The following is a 24,682-nucleotide window of genomic DNA, read 5'->3' as shown; positions in this document are numbered from 1 at the left end:
ACCCACCTTGGCTCTCACCTTCAAGAGAAAATATAGGTCCCCAACTCCATTTATTTGCTGAAACAATACTATTAAGGGTTAAAATAGGATATAGTATAAAAGCCCTTGTTACACTTGAACCATAGATAAATGATGAGTAATTTTTAGTATCGCTATGTCCCATACAATATTTTCAGACACACAAATAAAAAAATTACTCGTTTATCTGAAATTAAAATTTAAGAGGGACTCCTATATTCTGATTTTCTAAATGTGGTAACCCTATCATAATTATGAAATCTGATTTCTGAGCCAGGGTTCGCTGCTGGCTCCTGCTTGACCCCTGACAAGAGAGATGTCACCTCGTAGCCACACAGAGGGGTGGAACACCACATAAAGAGGAGTACTGATTTTAAGCCATGTTGTAGAGACTGTCCAATGCTACATTCCAGGATTATAATCAAGCTCCTAGAAAAACTATGAGCATGTGTTTATAACTCACTTCATACCAACTAGCCACACAATTAGGTTGCCTAACAAATGCATTTTGATAATAATGATGACATAAATTTTCTCCTACCCCAAAGAATATAGTCAGCCAAAAGAAGCTGCAGTGCTTGACAGACAGTGGGGAAGCATGTCTGAGCTTTAGTGTATACAGTGTATACAGAAGTCACCTAGGGATCTCGCTATAATGCAGATTCTGCTTCAGTAGGCCTGAAATGCTGGGGTGGTGTCTGCTTCTAACAAGCTCCCAGGTGCTGCTGATGCTGTTGGTTCTCAGAAAGCGCACTGAGTAGTGAGGCTACTGAGAATGAGGTTCTAGACGTGGCACAAATCTACACCTTCTTTAATTATACAAGCCCATGACTTCTCTTGGAATATCTGGGATACATGGGTCCCATGAAGCAGACCACGCCAATAGGAGCCAGCTGAGAGATATGAACAGGGACAACTACAGAGAGATATGTGCTCACATAGCTAATCTGGAATTTGAATTTTGAATTTCACTTTTCAGCTAAACTGGAATTAGCTAAAACTATAAGTCCCTGAGACTCTTGTACTACTCTTTGGAACTGCAGGGCTCAGCACAGTGCCTGGTACATGCATGCTGATGCTCAGTAAATATTCCTCGAGGGAACACGTGACTGAAGGCATTGTCTGAGCCAGGAATGAAGGAACATACAGTAACAAGGAGAAGATGCTTTCCTAAATCCCCAGGAAGCTGGCTGGCCTGTTATTTAAGCCATGGTGACTGGGTGGCTCAGTTTGGCTTGGGTCATGACCTCACAGTTTGTGTGTTTGAGCCTTGCATTGGGTTTGCGGCTGTCAGCACAGAGCCCGCTTCAGATCTTCTGTTCCCCTTTCTCTCTGTCTCTACCCTGCTCACACCCTCATGCTCAAAAATAAATAAAACAATTTAAAAAATTAAAACAAAAATAAAATAAAATAAAATAACCTGAGCCAACAGTTGTTAATAGCTCACGGCTGTTTTTTTCACCTGTTATCAAGTCTTCCATAGTATTTTCCTCAATGACCTCAGAGATCTCTGGGGCTTCATGGCTGCTGGAAACCAGCAGCCCATGGATGTTGCCCAAGGTGATGTCATCCTCATAACCCTCTCCCACCATGTGGATGTTCGTCTCCTCATACTGATTGTTGATCACTGACAAGTGGATGATGCCTGTCATTCTCCCAACACTTTGGGACTGGAAAATGACATCAAATCCAGCTGTGTCTCCAGGAAGAACCACCAGGGAGGCCGTGTGAGCTTTCTTTGCTGCCAAGATGAGAGAGAGACATGAAATTTAGAACCAGTTTAAAGGAAGAGGTAACCATAAAGATCCGGACTCAAGAGAGGGCAGCTCTAGTGTGGGAATGAGCCTTACCTGCAGAGGCTATTTATGAGGAGACTGGGCCTCCTACTCTGGCTGGATCCTCATCAGTTTCCTAACAAAACAGCTTCTGAAACCCATTGCCCTCTAGAAGCTATACTCCCCCTACCTACCTTTTGCATGTGGTTTGTTTTCCTCTGTGATGTAGATGTAGGAGGTGGTAGGCCACCCTTTCAGAGAGAAGACTCCTAGTTGGTCCCTCAGGTCAACATGCAGCTGGCAGAAGGAAAACAAGGTTGAGTGGTAAGCTTACAGGCTGCTCATGGGTTTTGAGTCTGGATTGAGATACTGTACTGTTTGGGAAGGCACACTAGTCATTGTGCCCAGTGGTCATGTTTTTGAGTTTCTTATTAAAAGGGAGATAAAATAAGTATTAGACCTGGGGAGGAAAAATGAAAGTTTAGTTCAGCCCTTACTGTCCAAGTAAGGAACTGGAGGTCCAGAGAATATAGGTGACTTTCCAGATTACCCAGCTAAGTAGTATCAAAATGGGGTTGCCGAGGCCTCTGCTATTGACAGAGGCGGCTGTAAAATATATACTAGACTAGTAAAATGGAAATGAATACTTGTCATTCTGTGAAGGCTTACATGAATGTGAGTTCCTAAAAATCAGTATCTCCCAGGAACTAATGCATTGGTTACCTGATAGTGTCATATTGAGCAGCCTACCAAGATAAGAAGAAAACCAAAGTGGGCTTCTGATTTACTTGGAGAAAACAGATGTTTTCTAGACCAGTGGAAGCAGTATACCTGCTAAAGCCATGTAACTGCTAAAGATAAAGACATATATCTGATTTTGGGTATAAGAGATCAGTATACAGTTTTAGAAGATAGTAATGCTGGTACCATCATAAACACAATTGAACAATATAAGAAATGAGGCAAAAAGAAGAAAGAAATAGTGACACTACATAGGAAGCTTCTAAGGTAAAAAAATAATTTTATGTGTAGATGTAATCTTAGTAAGAAACTATATGGAGGAGTTATATGGGAAAAAATTGACATAAAAAAGATCTAGGTAAATGGATGGGAATTCTAAATGTTGTTCTTGGCAAAGAGCCTAAATACTCTATAAGTAGAAATTCTTTCTGAATAATTCATAGGATTCCCAATTGGATTTTTTGAGGAATATTATAAAATGATGTCTAAAGTGCATCTCAGAGACTAGATTTGTAAAATTTGTTAATAAAACTTAGAAAAATGGGGAGTGGGTGAGCAGGAATTTATTGACCTAGATGCTAGAACATTTTATAAAGCCACAATAACGGAAACAATGCAGGGTGATGGTAAACTAGGTAATGTGGACTCAAAACAACAACAAATAAGACAACAACATCAAGAACAATAAATTTTTTAAAGCATCACAGAGCTGAGAAGATAATGAGGAATAACCACACCAAGATCTGGGAGAGCATGGGAATCCAGACAGGACAGCCTAAATTTATGGACTGTTTTTGACCTGGACTCAGTCGGGAAGAGGTATGTGGGAGAAAAGAGGGTGTGCTTTTGATGGCCTGTTGGTACTAAGAGGACAAAAGTCTTGTGAAAGGTGGGGTGTTTTCTTTGCAGTAGAAAGTCTCAAGCCCTAAAACCAGCTTTAGGTGATGTCCAGTTTCTAGGGTCCCAATGTACCTGGCAGAAGCAAATGAAAATTGTCTTTGAAGAAAAATAACAGCATCCTTAGTCTTATTAGGTCTAAATAACTTTTCAAGTATAATACTCAACACATGATTGAAGATAACCAGGCACACGAGGGGAAAGGACAACATGGGGAAAAATGAGCAGGACTAACAGATATCAGAAACAGACCCACAGAGACTTCAGATTTTGGAATTATCAGGTACAGATGGCAAAATGGTTGTGATCACTATGTTCAAGAAATAAAGCTGAGTCTGCCAATTTCAGCACAAAACTAGAAGTCTTAAGAACTGATTATGCATATTTGAAAAGCAGCCTAAATAGAAATTCTAGAACTGAAAGATATAATAACTTAAGAACTTAGTGGAAGGTTTACTAGTGAATTAGACATAGCTAAAGGCAAAGTTAAAGAAATTATCCCAAGAAATTATGGAGAAGGGAGTGCAGAGAAAAATGGATGGAAAGTAAAGATCACATTAAAAATGAAGAAGAAATGGGGGCGCCTGGGTGGCTCAGCCAGTTAAGCGTTCGACTTTGGCTCAGGTCATGATCTCACTGTTCATGAGTTCAAGCACTGCATCAGGCTCTATGCTGACAGCTCAGAGCCTGGAGCCTGCTTTGGATTCTGTGTCTTCCTCTCTCTCTGTCCTTTCCCCACTCATACTGTCTCTCTCTGCCTCTCAAAAAATGAATAAATGCTAAAAAAATCTTCAAAAAATGAAGAGGAAATGGAGATTTCTCAACACAAAGTGAGAGAATTCACCACACCAGCAGACCTGCGGGGGTATTTCTTCATCAGGTAGCAAAGGATTTCAGATGGAAGGTTGCATATGTAGGAGTGAACAGCAATAAAAAAGATAACTATGTGGATAAATCTAAATAAGCCTTAACTGTATAAACAACAAAACCCAACAATATTAGTCATAACATCTTGTAGGGTTTAAAGTATAGAGGGAATCCAAAGCCTCCCAGAAGTTGTCCCTACTCCATCCTTCTATTTTTATGTTCCACTGTTTGTCTACTATCCCCTGTGTTCTCAAGAAGCTGGGGGCTGACTAGTTCCTGTTTATATATGACACTTTTTTTCCCCTTCTGTTCCTTTGTCTTTCCAGTCTTCTTTCTCCAGCTGGGATGCACTCACTGTCATACCCCTTCCTGAAACCTAGTTATCCTGCAATGCCCAGCTTGCATGTCATTTTATAGTGAAAATTTCCTTGATTCCCCTAGATGGGAGAAGATCATTTTTGAAAGTCTTATGGTTCTTTGGATGACACTTACACAGTTTATCACTTTTTGTTTGTAAAATAGAAACATAAATTTAATTGCTGAACCAAAGTCCCTTCAGATGTTGAAACTCTCACCCCTAATGAGGTTTCTTTAGTTTCTTCCTTATTAAAAATGCAATGTTCATTACAGAAAAAAAGTGAAGAGTAAGGAAGATACCAAGAACACCATAATCCTCCTACTCAGCTTAGGGTATATCACTGCACACTGCTTCACACGGTAACTATGAGTGTGCTATCTAATCTGCTTTCCTACACTCCTGGAGGGCAGACACCACAGCTGACTGGGCTCTGCATGTCCCATGTCTTACACAGGCTAACATATGAGGAACATCAAAGAAGTCCTCATAGATCAGGGATGGCAGAGTACTCAACATCAGAAGTCTTTCTTCTGAATCATTCTTTTCCCTTTCCATCCCATACTTCACCTCCAATGGTACCTGGGCAGGGATGGTGCCATTGTTCTTGAGGATGAGAGGCAGCTTCTCTGACTGACCAAGGAGAAGCCTCTTAAAGAGGAGCAAGGGGTTTCCATTTTGGTTGTAGAGAACTGGTCGCACTACCGTCACCCGCGGGAGGTTCCCTTCCCCGACGATATCAAACACAAGGCTTCGGTTCTTGGTCAGATTGCTGCAGGGAACAGCAAGATGGAGGCCTGTCAGCCTGGCATGCCAGGAAGGACATTCCACAGAGGGTGTGGCCTGCAGCCCTGGTGTAAGAGAGGGAGCTGGGGAGCTGGTACCTAGGCAAGCCATCCAAGGTAGCCTCGAAGATACACTGGTAGGTCTGCATGGTCTGCGGGGTAAAGGTCACCGTGGCAAAGGCATGTGAGCGGCTGGCAACACACATCTTATTGGGTTCCACATCAAAAATGTCAACGATTCGGGCAATGAGCTGGGGAGGGGGAGCAGGGATCAGTGTGTTAGCTACTTTGCATCAAATAAGACTTACTTCTTATCTCTACTGCCCTTGCTGTAAAATCTTCCTCATCTAAACTCTGTGGTAGACATGCTCCATCCATTTCGTACATAGTCATGTCCCTGGAAGGAACAGCCTAGATACTCTGGGACCCACTCCTGAGCAATAACTAGCTGGACTTGGCTAGACCTATGATATTTGACTCAAACAGGTGAATTAAACCATATCTCAGATAGTGCCCCCCCCTCCCCTGCCACCTTTTTCTTTCCCTCTCTCTCAAACAAGTTAAGATGCTCAAAGGTCATTGGTGGTTGCTGATGTGGAGCTGAACTGGAAGCCAGACTAGAGAATAGAACAATGGAGACACCATGAGTGAGTGGCACATGGCCATCGAAAGATAGAGCTTCTGCTGGTCTTCTAAAAGTTGCATTACAGGTGACAATTCCAGTTCCATAGAGCTCTGACTACAGGGTGTGCTCTGACCTTTGTCTGAGGTCTCTGATTTATTGAAGCAAACCTTGCTTGTTTGGGCCATTCTGGGTTGGTTTCTGCTCCTTGCAACTCAAAGAGCTTTAGCTAGAACAACCTCCCACAGCACTTGATCTGTCTGCATCTTGTGGCTGTGTTTTGGGAAGACTGTAGGGACCCCTGGCAAGGCCTCAAAAGGATTTTTGCATTTTTAATGATGGCAAATGGGATTCAAAACTATTTCCTCTTATTTTTAAGCTGAGGGCACGAAGGCTTCTTTGCTCTTTTCAAGGGATATTATGCAAATTAGGGAAGAGGAGAATATGTATGCAAATCCCCTGTTAAAAACCTATCATTTAGAAATAAGGCTTGCTCACTTTTTATGTTTTTAGTGTGGAATAGAAAGAAAGCTGTCCCTTCGTGTCCAAAAAAAGGTCAGAGAGTAATGACTGGATATCGTCAGGGCCTGAGAGAAGTCATAAAAGGGATGAGATAGCCTTTCAAACCCTAACCTTCTGTGGTGACAGTCTCCTGAGACAGCACACACTCTTCTCAGCTCTAGACTAGGCCAACCCTTGAGTTATCTCCCCGCCACCATCACCCATGTGAACAATGCCAGCTCTGGGGCACAAGGACCACCTGGGCCAAAATTTCACCTTTGGGCAGAAAACTAAAGGAGCTGAGGTGAGACCAAACAGTATTTGCAGCACATCTGATCGTCTATTGACTAAGCTTCTCTCTTCGTATCCTTAATTTGCTGCTCTATTGTGAGGAAAAAGGACCTCAGTATGGTCTAACTCGGAGAGGAAAGGAGTTTCAAACCTACAGGCCCTGAGATAGGCATTTATTATTTACCTTATATGTGGATGAAGCTTGGCTCTAAACCCAGCCCTGTATCCCTAGGCTTCATTTTTCTAACTATAAAATGAGTATAATAATACAAAGTCTGGTTATACAAACTTTCTGCGAGGATGAAATGAGGCAATAAATGTAAATAATTTAACAAAGTGTCTAGAATGCAGCAGGGGTTAACAATTGTTCATCACTTCACCTTACCCTTACACCCTGACATCCCCCTAATCCTCCTTACCAGACAAATGTGCAACCCAAGGCAGCCTCCCTGAGCTGGCACTCATCTTTGGCTCTCCCCACAATGCTTGATCTATTATAGGTATAGGTGGCTGTTTGATGGATGAGAGAGTTACTCATTGGTGTGCACCATTTTAAAACCCAGAGGAGACATCCACTGAGAGAAATGTATGGCTCTTGGCTTAGGGGAAACTGCCCAGTTACCTCATATGATTTCCAGCAGGGACTGAGAGGCAGATAATCCCCACTCATGTCTAGAGGCTCTAGAGTAGGGTTTCCAAGAGCTCTTTCCATAGCTTCCTGCCAGCTTCAGTGGGCCAGGGCCATTTGGGGCTGCTTACCTTGTTGGAGATGGGCTTAACTACAATGTTCACATCACAGGCGATCTTTCCCACATTGCTGATCTTGAACCGAGCCTTGGCCTGATGACCCACCAGGACGTTGCAGAAAATGAACTTGTTCTCATCCTCCACAAACAGCCCCCCACTCTCTATGGTCTGTAGGACATTGAGCAGGCTAGCGCTGTTACAAATCTTGTGCTCCTCAAATATCAAGGCACTGTTGTCAGTCACGAAGGCTGGGGAGTGGAGGGAAGAATGAGAGACGAGCCCTGATAGCCTGGTTCCTGCTTTCTGTAGTTGCTAATTTGAAGATTTGATTCTGATGGAGGACAATCATAAGAGGAGAGGTAGGGGAATTCACACAAGAGGGTGGGAGTGATGGCACAAATTCTATCTTCTCTTCTTTTTTTGTATTGCTCTTGCTGGTTATCAGACCCCAACCATATTTTCCTCCCAGTAGTAAGGAGAGGTTAGTTCTAGGATCCGGGGTGGACTTAGGAAAGAAGGGGGCATTTGGCCTATGTTGGTGTGAGGCTGCAGGGAGTCTACAGCAAAACAAGAGGAGTTCTCTCTGTGCTTTACCCGAATCTTGCTGAGTTAAAGTGATAATATGCACAGTCACTGAACATTGTTCTCTGTGTGTATGTTGCCCATGGGGAATGGCCAGGCCATGAGTGGGATTCGGTGTTCCTTGGTCCTGTGCCATATCTCATTACACCACGATTCCCAGATAATACTGTTCATATGAGAATCCTGGACCAAACTCAGGAAGACTAGGAGTTTAAAGCTGCACACCTTCTGTGCATGCCTTATAAATCTTTAAGGAAAAATATGGCTGAAGACACCAGAGGAAGTTCTAAGGACCCAGAGGAAGCAGTTCAGCTATATCTGCTAAACATTTGAATGGTTGGTGGAGGGCAAGGTCTTTTAAGGGAGTGCTATCCAATCTGAGTGCCCAGTACCTGGTAGACAGGCTTCTGCCAACAGGCTGTAAGGAATGCCGCCAGGCTGATCTCTTGGGTCTCGGTCAGATATATCGATAGCTATGAATTCCTCACATCTTCCCACAGGGTCAGCCACGCAATCGACAGTGATAACCTGGGTTCCTCCGGAAGGGATGGAGCCGAACCCAGGGTAGATGGTGAACATGCCGTGGGTGAAGCGAGCCTGCAGGAAAGGTTGAGGGGTGAGAGGGGTGGGGTGACAGAGTCTGAGCCCTTCTACCAGCATTGTGAGACGGTGTCAAGAGGGACCAGTTGGTTCTCTCCCCACAGGCTTTCTCTGAACCCTAGCTTTCTTCTGGAGGCAGGGAAGGCCTGGGGAATCTTCAGGGATGGGTTCTCTCAGTGCTTCTTTCTGTGCACATTCCTTCTGACCAATCATGGCTGAGTGGGAGCCTAAGGGAACAGACGTATTCCACATTGCATAACTCTTACCCAGAGCGGAATCTGCTGGCAGAGGGGTATAGACAGAGCACTGGCTAAGGATGTAGACTTTTGAGTCAGACAGTCATGAGTTTGAATCCCACCCCTGCTATAATCTAACTATTTGACCTTGGACAAGTGACTTCTCTGAGTCTCAGTTTATCCATGAAGTGGGGCTAAAGCCCCTACCTTGAATCATTGGCGGCATCAATGAAAAAAAAATGTGCGTGAAGTACTTAACATAGCATCTGGCACAGAATTAGTGCTCAAAAAATGGGATATTACCACGTACTCCTCTGGTTCTCCCCCCTACCCAGCTTTGTTGAGATGTAAATGACATATAACATTGTATAAGTTTAAGGTGTACAATGAGATGATTTGATACTGATATATACTGCAAAATGATTACCACAATGTTAGTTAATGCAACCATCAGCTCACATAATTACCATTTTTTTGTGTGTGAGGAGAATGTTTAAGATCTAGTCTCTTAACAACTTCCACATGTATAATACATTACTGTTAACTAGAGTCACCAAGTACATATTAGATTCCCAGAACTTACACATCTTATAACCTGGAAGTTTGCACCCTTTGACCAACATCTCCCCATTTCCTCCACCACTCCCAACCCCTTGTGACCACATAGGGCTAAGGATAAAACAGGATAATCTCCCCATTTCAAGGTTCTTAATGTAATCATATCAACAAAGTTGATCATCTATCATCAGGGAAATGCAAAAAAAAATCACAATGAGATATCACCTCACGCCTGTTAGAATGGCCATTATCAAAATTAGTATTGTGCACTATAGTGGGAATATAAATTGGTGAGAAGGAGAAGCTTTGGATAGTAAGAATACGGTTGAGTGTTGTCACAAAGGATCAAGGTCAGAGTGAGGGCACAGAAGAGCTGAAATGGATGGACGTGAGTTAGATGTAAGAAAGGGAAGTGGTGGTCAGAGAAAGGAATCTTAGAAGTCAAGAGTTCAGAAGCATCTCAGTTTCTTTTGGTATGAGATTCAGGGTGTGACCTCGAGAGCGAGTTGCGAAGGTGGGAGAGAGGACAAGATCATTGGAACTGAAAGGTAGGGTCGTGGAGGGAGGCCTCTCACTAAAGGCAAAGAAGATACAGTAGGAGAAGAAGGCAAAACAAACAAAAAAACCCAAAAGACAAAAAACAATCCCAAACATACACATATATATTAGAAGGGATGAGAGTTATAGAAACATATGTAGAAAAAATATTATGTATGTTAATTAAATAAAAGGCTTCTGTTGAAGAGGAAAATACTTGAGAAGACATGAAAACCAGCATGTAGAAAATTCAATCCAAATGTAATCAATAATTACCAGTGTCCACCTAGTACAGAATACCTACTTTTTCTTATTTTTGCCTTCAATGCACAAGTGGTGGCTGGAGCTGCAGCAGCCATCTTGGAACCATGAAGAAAAGTCAAGAGAATTTCAAACACCAAAGAGCCTCTAACAACACAAGCAACTGTCTACCTTACCTAAACATATTCTATTTAGACCACTAATGTTGGATTTTCTGTTACTTGCAGCTAAACAGCATCCTACATGAGTAAGTCTTTCTCCTCTATGAAGCCTTCAGTGACTTTTAACACCTACCAGGAACAGTAGAACTTTATTTATTCATCTTTCTGGAGCTTCACCCTCCATACACACCTCAATTATAGAATTTACCATGTTGCTGGTCAACTGCTTAGTCACCCTCCTTCCTTTATAAGTGTCTAAAATATTTCCTCTACATCCATTTAGAACCATATTAGACAGTGTTATAAATTTTGTCTTAATTGATAAACATTATTTAGAAAACTCAAGAGGATAGGGAAGTATATTGAATTTACACACATAATCGCCTGCCATATTTTTACTTCCTTCTTGATGTTCCATAATTCTTTCATTTATTATTTATTTTGTGTTTAAAGAAATTCCTCCAGTCATTCTTTTAGGAGAGACCTGCTAAAAACAAATTATTTTACTTTTCCTTCATTTGAGAAAGCTTTAATTTTCCATTCATTTCTGAGGCATATGTTTGCTGGATATAAGATTCTGGCTTCACAATTATTTGCTTCCTGTGCTTGCAAAATGTTTTGCCACTTTCTTCTGGCCCCTATGATTTTTGATAAGAAAATCTGCTGTCGTTTAAATAGTTTCCCCCTATATGTAAGGTGTCATTCCTCTTTCACTGCTTTCAAGATTAAAAAAAAAAAGAAAACTTATTTTTAAGTAATCTCTACACCCAACGTGGAGCTCAAACTCACAACCCCAAGATCAAGAGTTGCATGCTCTATCAACTGAGCCAGCCAGGAGTCCCTGCTTTCCAGATTTTTTTGTCTTTAGTTTTTAGAAGTTTGACTATGATGTGTGTTGGTATGGATTTATTTAGGTTTGTCCTATTTGAGATTTTCCCAGATACTTGAATCTACAGGCTTACATCTTCTGCTAAATTTGGGAAGTTTCAGTCATCATATCTTTGAGTACCTTTTCATCCCAACCCTACTTCTTATCTCCTTCTGGAACTCTGATGAAAAGGATATTAGATTTTTTGTTATAATTCCACAAGTCCCTCAGGGTCTGTTCATTTTTTTTATTCATTAGACTCAAATAGGCTTTCAAAAGACTCAAAACAGAGTTTATTTTCTCTCTTGTTTAGACTGGGCAGAAAAATGGCCTCTCAAAGATGTCCACATCCTAATCCCTGGAACCTGTATATATATTACCTTACATGGGGGAAAACTCTGTTGATGATTAAGAACCTTGAGATGGGGAGAGTATCCTGTATTGCCTTGGGACCAATGTAATCACAAGGGCCCTGAGATATGGAAGAAGTAGGTCTAACAGAGTTAGAAGGGGATGTGACTATGGAAGAGGCTGGAATCATGTGATGTGAGAAAGACTTGATCCATTATGGCTAGTTTTGAAGATGGAGGGAGAAAGTTATTAACCAAGAAAGGCAGGTGCCCTCTAGAAGCTGGAAAAGGTGAGGAAATGGATTCTCTTCCAAAATCTCCAGAAAAGAATACACCTTTGCAAACACCTTGATGTTAGCCCAGTGAGTCCTGTGTCAAGCTTCTGAAGTATACAGATAGTGTAAGGTAAAATTTGCATTGTCTTAAACCACTAAGTTTGAAGTAGTTTGTTTTGAGAGCAATAGCAAAGAGATATAATACAAAGAATTTCTATTGTTATGTCTTCAAGTTCACTGGGTCTTTCCTCTGTCCCCTCCATTCTATTGTTGAACCCACCAAATGAGTTTTAACTTCTGGTTATTTTTTCAGTTCCAAAGTTTCCATTAGGTTCCTTATGTCTTCTCTTCCTTTGCTAAGACTTAACCATGTTTTCATTTGTTCCAAGCATGTTTAGAGTTGCTCTTTGAAGCATTTTTATGTTGGCTGCTTTAACACCTTTGTCAGATAATTTTAACAGTCATTTCAGTGTTGGCATCTATTAGTTTGAGATCTTCCTAGTTTTTGATATGATGAGTGATTTTCAGTTGAAACCTGGGGAATTTTGGCTATCTGAGACTCTGGATCTTACTTAAATCTTCTGTTTGAGCTGGCATTCTCTGACACCACTCTTTCAGGGGAAATGGGGCACTGGCTCATTACTGCCAGGTGGGGGTGGGGGTACAGATCTCTGACTCAGACTTCTCATAACTGCCAGAGAGGGGTGGCAATTCCCATTTCCCACTGGTCGTAGACAGATACCTCCTTGGTGGAGAGGGGTAGGAGTACCTTGCTACTGTTCTGCTGATGCTTTCGGGTAGGGAGGTCCATTGTGGGGCAGGGAGGGATGTATCATTACCACTGGGTTGGGGTGGAACAAGGCTCCCTAAGTGGTGTCTTTACAATAAAAGGTGGAGGTGGTAGGGGGTAATGAAAACTCTACCTCCCCACTGGACATTCTCAAACACAACTCTGGAAGAGGTTTGGGACATCTTATGACAGCCTGAATAAGGTATAATTCTAGGCTCCCCACTGGATTTTGCTAGCAGGGGTCAGATATGGCCACAGATTTTTCTGTTGTTTGACTATAATAGGTCTTTTTATTTTTTTTAATTAGGCTTCATGACCAGCATGGGGCCCAACACAGGGCTTGAACTCATGACTCTGAGATCAAGACCTGAGCTGAGATCAAGAGTCGGATGCTTAACCAACTAAGCCACCCAGGTGCTTCTGTAATAGAAAAGTTCTTATGAAAGTTTTCTGTGTTGCTGGGCTGCTCTTTTCCTGGCCCTTTGGCTAGTGGGAGCAGGCTTTTGTTGGAGCTTTTTTTGGTTTGTGTCTGTTGATGTTTCTGGGTTGCTGGCTCCTTTTGCACCCAGTTTTAGATATGTGAAGTAAAAAGAAAACTCAGGGAACTCACCATTGTGATGCTTGTTAGGTCCCAAGGATCCTAGGTAGTCTGATTTTTTCTCCTCACCTTTTGGTCTCCTATGTTAGTTTTGTATACAATGTGCAGGGTTTTTAGTTGTACTTAGTTGGGCAGAATAAAGAAAAGTATGTTTATTTCATCTTATTAGAGAAGTCTGAAAATCTGCTTTTATTTAAGTCTGTCCACATGGGTTTTTGTTTTTTTTATTAACAAATGATTCTTGATTAAAATATACATGAAAAGCTGAAACTTAATTTTAAGGCAATAAGGAGCCAATGAGGGTTTTAAAACAAGAGAGGATATCCAAATTAAAAGTCAACACCTTGCCGTAAAATGAAAGTAATATTTCAATATAACTAGAATTCCTGTCACCGTGGGTTCATTCAAATCCCTCTAGCCTAGGGGGGTATTTGTTGCAAGAACTAGTCAGGAGAAAACTAGTTGGGAGGCAGGCTTACGGGGCTTCTGTGACAAGGAAAAGGGTGCTCACCTGGTTTGTGATGTTTATTTCTTTCTGAACAGTATCAGAGAGCTTGGTTGCTTTGGAAGGGCCAGTCTTGTAGAAGCTTTCCCGCGATCTTGCATGTCTAACATGGCTGGTTCTGATTAAAGAAGCAGGAGTACACCCTCAGGTTGGGGTGGTGACATTCAGTACCACTTGTCTGCTAATTGTAAGGTCCCTTGTCCTAAGAATGAAGGAGGCAGCCAAGGGAGCATCTGGGCGGGGGGGGGGGGGGGGGGGGGTGTCAGCCTATTTATCATTAACCAACCTCACTGAATAATTATAAGAAAACTATATAGTAATTATACTTATTAACTATGATTCACAAGGACATGAACATTACTCCAAGAAAATAATAATTTTTAAATGTTTACTTGACTTCACTGGGAAGCAGTGTGTGAAAATTATTTACGGAAAATCATTTGTGGAAAAATCTTTTACTTGATCTTACTTAAAAAAAAAGAAATGTCAAATAGACTTAAATTCTGTCCCTTTTCTTCATATTTATAGTCATGGTGCTTTTAAAGTGAATTTATGCAATAGCTCAAATACAGGATTCTGGCTGCTGTTCACTTCTTTTGAAGCTAGTTTACCCATTAATTAGCTTGTCTAGATGCCAGTTAACCTACAATGTCAAATGTATTTGAGGTACAATCTTAGACTTTTGAGAGCTTTATATAATTTGAGCATTCACTTGCATAATGGCCAAAACAACAAAAGTTCAACCCCCTTTGAGTGTTTTGCGTTAAATTTGTACACACTTAAATGAAAAACAATTAAAATTAAAAACACTGTATGTTAACTAACTTGAATTTAAATAAAAAACAATTTAAAGAAAAATACAATTACATCATAATATCTGTCAAAGGTATTGAATTATTGTAAGATAAATGATAAAAAAATTAAGCTGAAATTAAATTTGGAAGAAAGAAAGTTTAAATAGCTTAACCCCAAATTTCTTAATACATTCAAGCTTAGCCAAAATGGAAAAACATATCTACAAAAATACAAAACAATTACAAACAGTGGATGTCTGATTTAAAACAATTACTTGTAAAGTCAATTTTAAATTAATTAATTAGGGGGTCAATTAATTAGTCAGGACAAAGTGCCTCAAAAATTGGTAAAACTATGCTTAATTTGCCAAAAAAAGATGATCATCAAATAAAAGACAAAAGCACTCAGAAAGGTAAATTGTTTTAGTGAATTGGTTAAGAGGTGCCTTTTGAAGAATACAGACTTTCGCCGTTGGAACAGCTATTAAGTTAGCTCTTGTTATACCAGGTCTTCATGTGGAGAAGGTGAAAACAGTCCCAGGAGACTGAATGCCGCAGCACGCGTCTCTAGTCTACATTTCCAGGGTACCTTCTGCCATCCCCCACATGAAGCACAGCTATGATGTATTTTGATTTAGCTTGCGGTTATAATAGTCCCCCGACATCTTACAACAAAGAGGACACTGACTTACTGGGAGTCTTGTAGCACACACGAGAAGCACGAGGACAACAGACACAACCCCAAGGAGAAGACTTCACATCTGTTCAATTAAATTTACCTTAGATCTGACAGCAGTTAGAAAGCATATGAATCTGGAATCTGAGATGTGGGTTTAGAACTGAGATCTACTGGTGATTTCTTGCATAATCTTGGATGAGCCATTTCTAAATCTTAGTGACCTCAGCTCCACAAAAGGGGATTGGGTAAATTTAATGTCTTATTTATTTTTGAGGGAGACAGAGTGTGGGTGGGGGAGGGGCAGAAAGGGAGGGAGACACAGAATCTGAAGCAGGCTCCTGGTTCTGAGCTGTCAGCACAGAGACCTACAAACCATGCGATCATGACCTGAGCAGAAGTCAGATGCTTAACCGACTGAGCCACCCAGGCGCCCCGGGGATTGGGTGAATTTAGATGAAATATATGAAAGCTCTTTGTAAAATATAGTGTACTAATTAACCAGGGAATGGCATGAGTTAAGTGAATACTCATCTTACATTTTCTTTTGATGAATGGGGCTCTCCCCCATCAGCCTATAAAGGGCGTATCTGAAGTCAGTAACACCTTGATTTTCTATGGTGAAGGTGGTGCTTCTCCGAGTGCCACAGATCAAAGCTCCAAAGTTGATGATGGAGGAGGGGCTGATGTTGTATTTGGAGAACACTGCATTCACAGAAAACTTAATTGGGATGCTGGCAATGATTTCACCCCCTTCTGTGATGTTGGGCTCAATAATCTAGAAGGGAGGAAGAAGTGGGAAGATGTTAGCCATTATGCTCCAGAATTCCCATGACTACCTACTCCATTCTCTACTTTCATCATTGAAAGCCAATCTCATTTTTTTTTCATTCTCTTTTTATTATTTCAACAACAATGTTAGCGAAAACGTACCAGCCATGGACCAACAGGGACCGACTTTACCTACTCCTTCACTTCCCTGCTCTTGTTTTGCATTTGATGACTGAACTCAGCCCTTTGGTGCTCCTCAAAGATCAGGGGCTACATTTCCTGTCTGGCACTCTAGATTCCTGATGACTTTGCACACCTCCCACCTGACCTACTCTTGCCTGCTAGCTAGGGACCAATCCCTAGAGCATGTGTTAGATCACGTACTCTTCTTTCCAAAATGAGTCCCACAGTCCTGCCACCGAGTGAATCCTCCCTTTGAGCTGTTGTACCTGACAGCGCAGAATTGGCTGGTACTCAATCTTCACTTCCTTTTTTGCACGAAATGACACCTGGACATTTGTGGGCTTTTCCATTGTGGTCAGTGAGCCCTTTTTGGGTATGACTGAGATCATGGAATTTACATTGGTTGCCAAAATCCCTAAGGAGTCCACAGAAAAGCTGAAAGATAAGAATAAAGGTCAGTTTAAGTCATTATGGGGAACCCATGATACTAGAGAGGAGATAGACTGTTGAGTGCCTGCCATGTCCCTGGCCCTGCTTAAGCATGGTGTCTAGAAGTGCCCACTGTGCTCTGTATGTTCTGACCACCCCTCCACAGCCAGGATAGATGAGGCCAGAGATTGGTGCATGAGGCAAAGACAGCCATCTGTAGCCTGAGGTCAAGAGGTGCCTTTGCAGAATATCTTTGCCCAACAGAGACGCTTGATGCTAGATAAGGATCAACTAAATGAATTCATCTCTCTGTCTCTCTGTCGCTCTTCCTCCCCTCTCTGTGACTGTATGCAGCACATACAGAGGCAACAGTGATGCAGAAGCCAGGGGATCTAAGGAAGGAGAGAAAGCAGGGGTAGAAGCCATTTAACAGGGACACTTGGAAAGGGAGGCAATGGCCCAATGGAGGTGAGGTGCGAAGCCACAGAGAGCAGCTGGCTCATGAGAATGGCAGAGGGACTGGAGCAGAAGCAAGGAACTTAAGCTGAGGCAGGACACCTGGAGTTGTCATGGGGACCTCAACATCACCCCCATGCTCCAGGAGGCCTGGTGGCTCTACTGCTGCACACCTGGTACCTGAGTTTCCTCCCTTCTCCGCACAGCCTTCCGGTGAATTTTGATCACCTGTTCCATCCTGAAGGTGACCGTTCCACGTAACCTCAAAGAGCAGAGCTAACGCCCCAATGATAACCTACAACAAAACTCACCAACAGGCAAGACTCCATTCAGCGCTAATTCCAAGGGGACAGTGGCTTTCTTTTAGCTTTTATCTATATTTACATTTCAATTTATGAGTCTAGTAATGGTAGCCCTGAGGTAGGACCTCTCTCACATCACTGTTCTGTCAGCTGAAATGAAACTATCATGAATACACTGGATTCCTTCTAAGTCCGTGAGGGGGAAGTCCCTTTATCAACTGCAGTTTTTCTAGGGGGCAGGATAATTGTCCAGAGAATAGATTGTAGACTGGCCACAGGTGCTGGCACTGCCCCCAAGGTTTGTGTGACCCTCTGCCTGAGTGACCTTCTCCCTTTCCCAACCCAGTACCACCCTTTCCTCTCTGAGAAATCTCAGATTCAGTGTTTCTTTTTTTTATTTTTTTATTTTTATTTTTTATTTTTGAGAGAGAGACAGAGTGCAAGCAGGCAGGGACAGAGAAAGAGACACACGCAGAATCTGAAGCAGGCTCCAGGCTCTGTGCTGTCAGCACAGAGCCCGATGGGGGGCTCAAACCCAGGAACCCATGAGATCATAACCTGAGTTGCAGTCTGAGGCTTAACCGGTGAAGCCACCAAGGTGCCCCTTGTGTTTCATTTTTAAAATTATTTATTTATTTATTTTTAAAAATTTGAATCCAAGTTAGTGTCATAATGATTTCAGGAACAGAATTTAGTGATTCATTACCTACGTATAACACCCAGTGCTCATCCCAAGTGTCCTCCTTAATGCCCCTGGCTCATTTAGCCCATCCCCCCACCCAACCCTGCTCTAGCCACCCTCAGTTCTCTGCTATTTAAGAATCTCTTATGGCTTTTCTCCCTCTCTGTTCTTATATTAGTTTTGCTTCCTCAAGAAAGAGCACAAGCTGGAGCTCTATTCTACCAGGCCACCATTTGGATTCCAGAACACAGTGGTTCTTAAAATTAAAAAAGAAAACTGGAAAAATCCCTTTCTTCACATGCAGTCTTAGGTGGAATGCTGCCTTATGAGACAGATAGGAGCCAGCTGAGGTCCCTATCCCCAGTCTCTCCCTCCACCCCCAGGACCTCCCCTCACCTTCACCCAACCTCTCCCTCTGAGTCTCCCTCCCACCCCTGGACCCCTGTGGCTCTGGGTGCATTCAGAGGACCCTGAAGGACCCCTGTAAAGCCACAGAGTTGAGAGCCTCTGCTCTCAGGAGCTGAAATCCCATTCGTTCGAAGCCTGAGTGAGGCTCAAAGCAGAGATGGTTTTTATGATTTCCCCAGTCAAGGTTTTTTTTGTATCTCCCAGACCGTGAGTGGATGGGGATGACCATGTGACCAATGGTTTTCAGGTTACCTGAACATGATCTCATATTTCCCACGGTTCTTCAGCTGCAGGGGCTGCTTCACCTCTTCCATGACCTTCACAATCCCGAAATCGAGGCCTCCTTCAGCTCCTGCAGAAGCCAAGGGCCAGGGTGGGGAGGATGAGTGGATGGCACAGGGGTGAGAAGCAGGGGAACTCCCTATTGAAGTTCACGTGGAAAATTCACGGCGACAAGTTCAGAGGATTTGTTTTCTGAAAACACTGTGGCTAAAAATACCTCGAGCAATTGAGTCTCAGCCAATAAACAATAGACACTGCTCTTGAGCCCAGTTCAAGTTGGGTGGCTCCCCCTGGTTTCCATCTTAGGACCACTGTCCTTCCTTTCATGCTTTCCACTAGCTAAAACTTCTGCTATTAAAATTTTTTTTTTGCATCAAGTGTATAATATACATACTTAGAATATTACGTATAAATTTGTATTGTTTTACTTAGCATTGCATCATAAGCATGTCTCCACATAATTGAAAACCTCATAAATGTGATCTTGATGGCTATATGTATACCATGATAGGCTGTTCTATAACTTAAAATATTATCTCTATAATAATAATATTCCATTCTTAATAGACATTTAGGTTATTTCCAATCTTCCATTATTACAAATAATGCCGCAATAAGTATCTTTGTACATAAGACTAATGACATGTGGGTGCGCATGTGGCTCTTGTGTTCTATGCATCCTGCTGAGAAGGAGACCAGTCAGAAAAGGGAGAAATAATGGAGAACTGCATGCTAAAAGGGAGGGATCTAACCCGGGTGTTAGGGCAGTAGAATGGGCAGAATGATGCCCTGTGCCCCCGGAAGGTGTCCATGTCCTAATCCCCAGAATCTGTGAATATGCTAATTTACATGTCAAAGGAGAATTATGGATGGAATTAAGGTTGCTAATCATCTGACTTTAAAAAATAGAAAGGTTGTCCTGGATTCTCTGGGTGGGCCCAATGTAATCACAAGGACCCTTAAAGGAGACAGAAGTGGGAGAACTAGAGAGATGGTGGCGTGAGAAGGACCTGGCCCAACGTTGCTGGCTCTGAAGATGGAGGAAAAGGACCATGCCCTAAGGGATGCAGGCAGCTCCTAGAAGCTGGAAAAGGCAAGGAAATGGATTCTCCCTCAGAGCTTCCAGAAATGAGTGCAGCTCTGCCAACACCTTGATGTTAGCCCAGGTAGATCTGCTTTGGACTTCAGAACCACAGCACTGTAAGCTGATAAATTTTGTGTCGTTTTAAGCCACAATGTTTCTGGTAATTTGTTACAGCAGTGATAGAAAACTGTTGAAATTTTTAATTTAGGTTAGGTTTTAATTTAGGTTAACACAGGTTGGAAGAAGACAGGCACTTACTCTAAGATGACTGTTCAGAAAAAAGCTCTGCAAACTTTCTACTAATGGCCACCCCTCGTCATCTCCCATTAGAGACATTAAGATTCGTAGTAATGTTGCTAACATTATTCGGGGATTTGCATTACAATTGACTGAAATTCCACCCCCTCCCCAACATCCACTAGTCTTCCTCTACATAAGAAATATACTAAGCGATGAATCACGGGAAACTGCCCCCAAAACCAAGAGTACACTGTATACACTGTATGTTAGCCGACTTGACAATAAATTATACTTAAAAAAATACTTAATTTGAAAATAAAAAGAAACATACTGTACTATCAGAGAAAGACAAATACCATATGATTTCACTCATGTGGAATTTTAGAAACAAAACAGATGAATATATGGGAAGGGGGTGGGAAGAGAAGAGAGGGAAACAACCCACAAGAGAATGTTAATGATAGAGAACAAACCAAGAGTTGATGGAGGGAAGTGAGTGGGGGATGGGCTAGATGGATGATGGGTACTAAGGAGAGCACTTGTCGGGATGAGCACTGTGCATTGTATGTGTATGTAAGTGATAAATTACTGAATTCTACTCCTGAAACCAATATTGTACACTGTATATTGGTTAACTAAAATTTAAATTAAAAAAAAAACCAAACAAGAAATATACTGCACTGAAAGATGTGACTTCCAAACACCCATTCCTTGAAGGGGTCAACAGACCTTTGGGAAAGGTGATGTCCAAGGCAACGTCGTAAGACTCTGCGAAGACCATGATGTTTTCAATCTGAACAACACCAACAAGATTGTCTGCATCTAAAACCTGTTGGGGTAAGAGAAATTCTTGAGTGAAAGCAAGATCCACAGGATGCTTGGAGCTTGAACTATGTACCATGCAGTGGGAATGATGGAGAAGGAGGCATGGTGTAGAATATTTATAAGATGTATTTAGCTTTGGACTTCAGCGAGCATTTGGTATGATTAGTATACTCATAACATCCTCTGGGAAGTACCAGTGTAGACAATAAATATAAGAATGTGAAAAAGGACCTGTATTTTTCATCTTGTCCACTTATGGGTTTTAAATATTTGCATGATTGCCACTACATTATTGAAGTTGGGGTTGTGAGTATACACTGCAGAAAAGTGCTCTTTGGAATATTTATTTATTTATTTATTAGAGAGAGAGAGAGAGAGAGAGAACAGGGGAGAAGGGCAGAGGGACAGGGAGAGAGAGAATCTTAAGCAGGCTCCATGCCCAGCACAGAGCCCCAAGACTGGTGTTTAAAACATTGACCTGGGTGGTGCAGCCAGTTAAGCGTCTGACTCTTGATCTCAGCTCAGATCATTGTATCTCATGGTTCATGAGTTCGAGCCCCATATTGGGTTGTATACTGATGGTGCAGAGCCTGTTTGAGATTCTCTCTCCTTCTCTCTGCCCCTCCCCTGCCTGTGCTCTCTCTCTCTCTCTTTCTCTCTCTCTCAAAATAAAAAATAAACTTAAAAAATGCCGACTTTCATCGTCTGATATTCATACACTATAATTGTTGATTAAATGAATCTATCAGTATCTGTGTTCAGCTATCTTAAGGACTGTCATAGGTATGTGATAATAGAGATTAGATCCAGTGAGTGGACCCCAAAGTAGCAACAGGATTAACTCATGTAAATTACAGTTGGAAATATGAACTCAACCCAAGGAAGAATTAATAGTCAGACCTGTTCCAAGGAAAATCAGGCTGCTTTGAGTATTGGTAAGTTTTCTATTCCTACAAGTATTCAAAGAGAAGCTTGGATAACCCCTTGATTATCCTTGATTGTTGCGGAATTGATTCAAGCATCAAAAGTCAGTGGCATTCATTCATTCGTTAGTTCATTTTACAGATTCTACTGAGTACCTTCTCCGTAAGGCCTGTGCTAGACACTGGGGGCATGATGGGGTAGTGGAATGAATGGTGGCCATGTATTAACCCCTGGAACCCAGGAAGGTGACTTTATTTGGAAAAAGTCTTTGCAGATGTAATTGAGTTAAAGATCCTGAGGTGAGATCTTCCTGGATTATCTGGGTGGGCCCTATACCTAATGACAAATGTCCTTATAAGAGACAGAAGAAGAGGAAATGCAGATAGAAAAGGCCATGTGAAGACGGAGGCAGAGTTAGAGAGAGATGCAGCCACAAGCCCAGGAACACCTGGAGCCACCAGAAGCTGGACGAAGCAAGGAAGGATTCTTCCCCCAGAGTCTTCAGAGGGAGTATGACCCTGCAGACTCCTTGATTTCAGACTTCTGGCTTCCAGAACTGTGAGAGAATAGATGTGTGTTGTTTTAAGCCACTTAGTTTGTGGGCATTTGTTTACGTCAGCCCTTGGAAATGAATACAGATGATGAGCAAGTCAGGCAAGATCTTGCCCTGATGGAGTTCACATAAGAAAGTAGAGAAAGAAACAGGATATCTGAAAGGGGGAGATGCTCTGAAGGACAGAAGACAGGGCGAGTGATCGCACATAACAGGAGATTACCTTGATGCGGTGACTAGGGGAACCCAGTTGGAGCAGTGCTGTTTAGCGGACCTCAAGGAGCCTGGGGGCGACATTCTTGGCAGGGTTGCTGCAAGGCCAAAGGCCTGAGGCAGGAAAAAGCCAAGAGACCACATGATGGAGCCTATGAGTGAGAGCGAGGTTGGATACTGAGGCAGGCAGGGACTGAGAAGCAGGGGACCCTGAGCTCTATCCTCACTACAGCTAGAGCCAGCAGAGTGCTGCTGGAAGGAGAGGGGCCTGACCTGACTGACCCAGATGGGGAATGGGCCTCTGCCAAAGTCCAGGCGAGAGATGCTATAGACAGCCTGGGTGAGGGTGGAAGCAGCAGTGAGGGCAGAGGAGCGGGCAGGTGGGAGGTATCCTGGGAGACAGAACTAGCAAGACTTGGAGGAGGACGGGGCCGGACACAGGCTGTCATAGAAAGGAGGGAATCAAAGATAGTTCCTAGGTGTCTGTTGGGAGCACCTGGGCGAAAGGTGATGTTTATGGAGACAGGGATCTAAGCAGTGACTGGGTTTGGGAGTGTGAAATCAGGAATCTCATGCTTACAAAGGGATAGTAACACCATCAGTCAGTCACTCACTCTGCATTGAATGAGTGCTCTGTTCTTGGCACCAGGAAATCAGCCACGAGTGAGACTGCCTTGATGGAGCTTACAACTGTGTGCAGAATGAGACACCGTGGGTTGATGGTTGTCAAATGGGGATCAGTTGGGAGCACGTAAGAGGGAAACCTGGCTGTGGTTGTGTGTGGGTATGTGTATGTGTGTCTATCAGGGAACCCAATATGTACACATTTGATGACCAAGTCTGAAGATATGTGAAGCCTCACCTCCAACCGGATCACCCTCTTGATGTTGACAGGCTTGGAGGGCAGGAAGTGCACCTGAAGGCTGTACTCAGCCTTGGGGGGGATGGTCCCCTGCATGGTGGACACAGTGAAGTCATCGCCCAGGTGCTCCAGGCTGGTGACCCGCCAGGCCACGGGCAGGGGTGTGACGTTGCGGAGAAGAACTACCTTGGATTCTTTTCTGCAGGGACCAAAAGAAATTTTGTCAGTTTCAAATGATTCTGATTTATTATGGCGGGTCAGAAAAAGCACTTCTGGTTATTTCAATCATTGCTTAGTTCACTAACCAGTGTTTATCAGGTAATGGGACCTGATGTTAACAATCAAGGAATGCAGGATACATATCATAACAATATTCTCTTCTAGTAGCCCCAGAAGTAAACATTCTATTTAGAATAATATGAAGCCAGTGAATGAATATGTTAAGTTCCAGTTTTGGTCTAGTATTCTCTCTTTATGCTCCAATTTCTAGACCAAGGATTCCTAACCTTTTAGGGTAATGGACTGCTTAGAGAACCTGGAAAAAAGTGAGACCTTCTTCTGAGAAAACTGCAAATATGCACACACTTTGGCAATTGATATTGGGAATGGGGGTGCTTCCTGAACCCCACTGAAGTCAAGTTAATTTGTGAACTGAATAGGATTATTAACCATTTTGGCTTGCACAGGACTAGAAGTTTCCCAGGATGCAGACTTTCAGTGCTAAAACTAGAAAAGTCCTGAGAAAATCGGGATGAGTTGGTTGCCCTAGAACTAAATGTTCTTTAAATTCCATTGCAGTCCTCGTATCATCCAGAATTCTGACCTGTGCAGCAAGAGCCGATCAAAATGCAATTGCCTGGGTTCCAGCTCTAGTTCTGGGCGGACCCCTTGGCAGCTTAATTTGAAGACCGCTGGCTCTGGGTTCTCCTTGATGCAGCAGACAATGCAGTCGTCAAAGACACCAACTGCAGTAGGGTAGGCCCATATGTTCAGCATCTAAAGGAAGAGTCAAAACAAAATACATTTATGCCGAGAACACCAAGGTGTCAAATTTCCCAAGAAAGACTTGCCCTGGTGG

The 24,682-nt window shown here is 42.5% G+C and overlaps 1 protein-coding gene across 11 annotated transcripts in view; it reads right to left on the bottom strand.

Annotated features, from left to right (window-relative positions):
* HYDIN (HYDIN axonemal central pair apparatus protein) overlaps positions 1-24,682 on the bottom strand; it is a 433,704-nt gene that overhangs the window by 50,667 nt on the left and 358,355 nt on the right. For 8 of the 11 annotated variants that reach the window (XR_008423557.1, XR_008423558.1, XM_053906649.1 and 5 more), the window contains 13 exons: positions 24,428-24,600; positions 23,605-23,803; positions 20,957-21,056; positions 18,874-18,973; positions 16,611-16,779; positions 15,930-16,168; positions 13,927-14,038; positions 8,574-8,778; positions 7,612-7,847; positions 5,538-5,689; positions 5,236-5,425; positions 1,988-2,090; positions 1,481-1,759 (listed from right to left, as the gene is read on the bottom strand). Coding sequence is in view for 8 of the 11 variants with exons in the window: in XM_053906649.1 (XP_053762624.1) it covers positions 1,481-1,759; positions 1,988-2,090; positions 5,236-5,425; positions 5,538-5,689; positions 7,612-7,847; positions 8,574-8,778; positions 13,927-14,038; positions 15,930-16,168; positions 16,611-16,779; positions 18,874-18,973; positions 20,957-21,056; positions 23,605-23,803; positions 24,428-24,600 (2,257 nt within the window). In the remaining 3 variants the exon portion in view is untranslated. Of the gene's footprint in view, positions 1-1,480; positions 1,760-1,987; positions 2,091-5,235; positions 5,426-5,537; positions 5,690-7,611; positions 7,848-8,573; positions 8,779-13,926; positions 14,039-15,929; positions 16,169-16,610; positions 16,780-18,873; positions 18,974-20,956; positions 21,057-23,604; positions 23,804-24,427; positions 24,601-24,682 lie in introns of those variants that run through there. The other 3 variants (XM_053906655.1, XM_053906652.1, XR_008423559.1) reach the window with 3 other exon arrangements.

Source organism: Panthera pardus, unplaced genomic scaffold, assembly GCF_024362965.1.
Source record: "Panthera pardus isolate Hobbes unplaced genomic scaffold, ASM2436296v1 HiC_scaffold_19, whole genome shotgun sequence".
NCBI lineage: Eukaryota > Metazoa > Chordata > Mammalia > Carnivora > Felidae > Panthera > Panthera pardus.
The sequence above is the reverse complement of the archived record's forward strand: the minus strand, read 5'-3'. Positions and strand labels throughout refer to the sequence as shown.